Source organism: Caretta caretta, chromosome 1, assembly GCF_965140235.1.
Source record: "Caretta caretta isolate rCarCar2 chromosome 1, rCarCar1.hap1, whole genome shotgun sequence".
NCBI lineage: Eukaryota > Metazoa > Chordata > Testudines > Cheloniidae > Caretta > Caretta caretta.
Window position 1 is genome coordinate 2,098,404 of NC_134206.1, and position 3,723 is coordinate 2,102,126.

The 3,723-nt window shown below is 43.0% G+C and overlaps 1 protein-coding gene across 1 annotated transcript; it reads left to right on the forward strand.

Moving 5' to 3' along the window:
• Nucleotides 1–2,345: 2,345 nt before the first annotated feature.
• Nucleotides 2,346–3,521, forward strand: LOC125640233 (olfactory receptor 52K2-like). The gene has a single exon (XM_048858585.1). The coding sequence runs from the start codon at nt 2,397–2,399 to the stop codon at nt 3,393–3,395; it is 999 nt and encodes a 332-aa protein (XP_048714542.1). The 5' UTR covers nt 2,346–2,396; the 3' UTR covers nt 3,396–3,521.
• The last annotated feature ends 202 nt before the right edge of the window (nt 3,522–3,723 follow it).

Sequence of the window (3,723 nt, forward strand, 5' to 3'; positions counted from 1 at the left end):
TGTTTACCCCTTTCTCCAGATCATTTCTGAATAAGTCGAATAGGATTGGTCCTAGGACTGACCCTCAGGGAACACCACTAGTTACCCCTCTCCATTCTGAAAATTTACCATTTATTCCTACCCTTTGTTCCCTGTCTTTTAACCAGTTCTCAATCCATGAAACAATCTTCCCTCTTATCCCATGACAACTTAATTTACGTAAGAGCCTTTGGTCAGGGACCTCTTCAAAGGCTTTCTGGAAATCTAAGTACACTGTGTCCACTGGATCCCCCTTGTCCACACGTTTGTTGACCCCTTCAAAGAACTCGAAGAGATTAGTAAGGCACGATTTCCCTTTACAGAAGCCACATTGACTTTTACCCAACAATTTATGTTCTTCTCTTTGTCTGACAATTTTATTCTTTACTATTGTTTCAACTAATTTGCCCAGTACAGAAGTTAGATTTACTGGTCTGTAGTTGCCTGGATCACCTCTAGAGCCCTTTTTAAATATTGGTGTTACATTAGCTATCTTTCAGTCATTGGGTACAGAAGCTGATTGAAAGGACAGGTTACAAACCATAGTTAATAGTTCTGCAATTTCACATTTGAGTTCTTTCAGAACTCTTGGGTGATGCCATCTGGTCCCGGTGACTTGTTACTGTTACGTTTCTCAATTAATTCCAAAACCTCCTCTAATGACACTTCAATCTGTTACAATTCCTCAGATTTGTCACCTGCAAAGGACGGCTCAGGTTTGGGAATCTCCCTAACATCCTCAGCCATGAAGACAAAAGCAAAGAATTCATTTAGTTTCTCCACAATGACTTTATTGTCTTTAAGTGCTCCTTTTGTATCTCGATTGTCCAGTGGCCCCACTGGTTGGTCAGCAGGCTTCTTGCTTCTGATGTACTTAAAAAAACATATTGTTATTACCTTTTAAGTTTTGGGCTAGCTGTTCTTCAATCTCCTTTTTGGCTTTTCTCATTACATTTTTACACTTAATTTGGCAGTGTTTATGGTCCTTTCTATTTACCTCACTAGGATTTGACTTCCACTTTTTAATAGATGCCTTTTTATCTCTCACTGCTTCTTTTACATGGTTGTTACAAAGAACCATTTTATTTCTGTCACTCTTTTCTGCAACCTCTCCAGTTTTTCAAGATCCTTTTGAAATGTCTGGATAATTTTCCTCAGCTTTGGGGAATTAACCCTTTTGTAGCATTAAATGTCAATAGATATTACTGGTTGGGAACTGTTCTCTGTTTGTCTATGTGAATGTAATCAGTTCCGTTCTTTATTTTTCTCTCCTCTATCATATGCCACCTTCTTTGTCTCTTCCCCAAACTCAACTGTTACAGACTTTTCAGTATCTCCGCATATGACAACCTCCCTCATTCTCATAGCGTGTCTTGGAAACCCCCTTTAAAATGCTACATCCTTTAGAGAGATTGGGTGACCAAAACTGAGTGCATAACCAGAACAGGTTATTCTCCATCCAATTCCTTAGTTATCTGAATATTGTCTTTGTTTTGGCCAGTGCTGCGAATGGACAGGTGTTTCCATGGAGCTGCTATCAATGACACTCAGGTCCTTTCCCTGAGGTTTGTTCTAGTTTGAATGTTTCCCATGGTACACATCTTGGCAAAGGTTTCATTTTTTTCACTCTCAGATTTTGAGCAACTGGGTGATGGGGAACTCCCAACACCGTGGACTTCCGAGCTGGCTTTCATTTAATTAAGGAACAATGATGGATAACCAGTATCCATACTTGACAGGTTTCAGAGTAACAGCCATGTTAGTCTGTATTCGCAAAAAGAAAAGGAGTACTTGTGGAACCTTAGAGACTAACCAATTTATTTGAGCATGAACTTTCGTGAGCTACAGCTCACTTCATCAGATGCATACTATGGAAAGTGTAGAAGATCTTATTATATACACACAAAGCAAGAAAAAATACCTCCCCCCACCCCACTCTCCTGCTGGTAATAGCTTATCTAAAGTGACCACTCTCCTTACAATGTGCATGATAATCATGGTGGGCCATTTCCAGCACAAATCCAGGGTTTAACAAGAACAGAGTTTAACAAGAACGTCTGTATCCATACTTGTGTTTCCTGCTGGTGCCTCTTAAGGTTTCCCACACCATAACGTGTAGGAATTATTGAAATGTGGAGCACCATGAAATATGGAATTGACATTAGTAAGGTCTGTTGTTAATAATTCATTTATCTGAATAACGAAAATGTCATGTATCAGTGTGTGAAGAGCGACCAATCTGCTTCCCCCATGAGAACAGCCTCCAGAAGTGCATGTAGCGTCTAATATTAACATTGCCTTTCTGTCTAGGCTTTTGTACTCCGACCCTCACCATACACCCTGGAAACATAGAGGAAGTCAGGGGGAACATATGTTACATGAAGGAGACACCATTCTGCCTTACATGTGGACACATTCTTCCCTACTCCATGTCTGATTCCAACACAACCGACTTCACCAACCCCTCCACCTTCATCCTGATGGGCATTCCTGGCCTGGATGCGGCCCACATCTGGATCTCCATCCCCTTCTGTGTGATCTATGCCTTAGCCATCTTGGGGAACTTCACCATTCTGTTCATTGTGAAGATAGAGCCAAGCCTCCATGAGCCCATGTACTATTTCCTCTGCATGCTGGCTGTCAGCGACCTGGTCCTGTCCACATCCATCCTGCCCAAAATGCTGAGCATCTTCTGGTTGAATTCCAGGGAGATTGATTTCAGTGCCTGCCTCACCCAGATGTACTTCATTCACTGCTTCTCAGTGATGGAGTCTGGGATCTTTGTGGCCATGGCTTTTGATCGCTACGTGGCCATCTGCCATCCCCTGAGACATTCCACCATCCTGACAAACTCCGTGGTGTCCAAGATTGGCCTGGCCGTGGTGCTGCGTGGCAGCGTACTTGTCCTGCCTTTTCCCTTCCTGGCGAGGCGGTGGCCATATTGTAGAACCACAATCATCTCCCACTCATACTGTGAGCACATAGCCGTGGTGAAGCTGGCCTGTGCCGATATCCGCGTCAGTAGTTACTACAGTCTCTCTGTGGCATTCTGTTTGATCAGTCTGGATTTTTTTTTTATCACTGTGTCCTATATCCAGATCCTCAGGGCCATCTTCAGCCTCCCCAGAAGGGATGCCCGGCTCAAGACTCTTGGGACCTGCAGCTCCCACCTCTGTGTCATTTTGGCTTTTTACATCCCTGCTCTCTTCTCCCTCCTCACACACCGGTTTGGTCAGAATGTGGCCCTGCATTTCCACATTCTTATTGCCAACGCCTACCTGCTCGTGCCCCCAATGCTACACCCCATCATCTATGGGGTGAGGACCAAACAGATCTGGGACAGGCTGCTCCGGCTATTTACTCATAAAGGGACCTAAAGTTTTCTCCATTACAGATTTTGGTCGGGGTGGCAACTTTAAGGGTGATTCCTGGGGCCATTTGTCTCTTGAAAAATCTAATTTTTCGCATGTAATTTAGCTATTCGTTTAATGCTCCTATCAGCTAATTTCTATCTAAAAGACGTAAAATTAAATAAATATTTGACTCACTCAGCTCTAATACTAACATATCATGACATCCTGTGGCCGGTCACTTGAGGGACACTGGTTAGGTTTAAAATTTTAATGTATATTCTTACTTTGTTACTAAGTCTACGGATAGAGAGAGACCCCGTCAGGGCTCCTGGGTTCTACCTTAGCTTGGAAA

Coding starts and splice junctions, on each gene's coding strand:
- LOC125640233 (XM_048858585.1), top strand. CDS start 2,397: ATGAAGGAGACACCATTCTGCCTTACATGTGGACACATTCTTCCCTAC.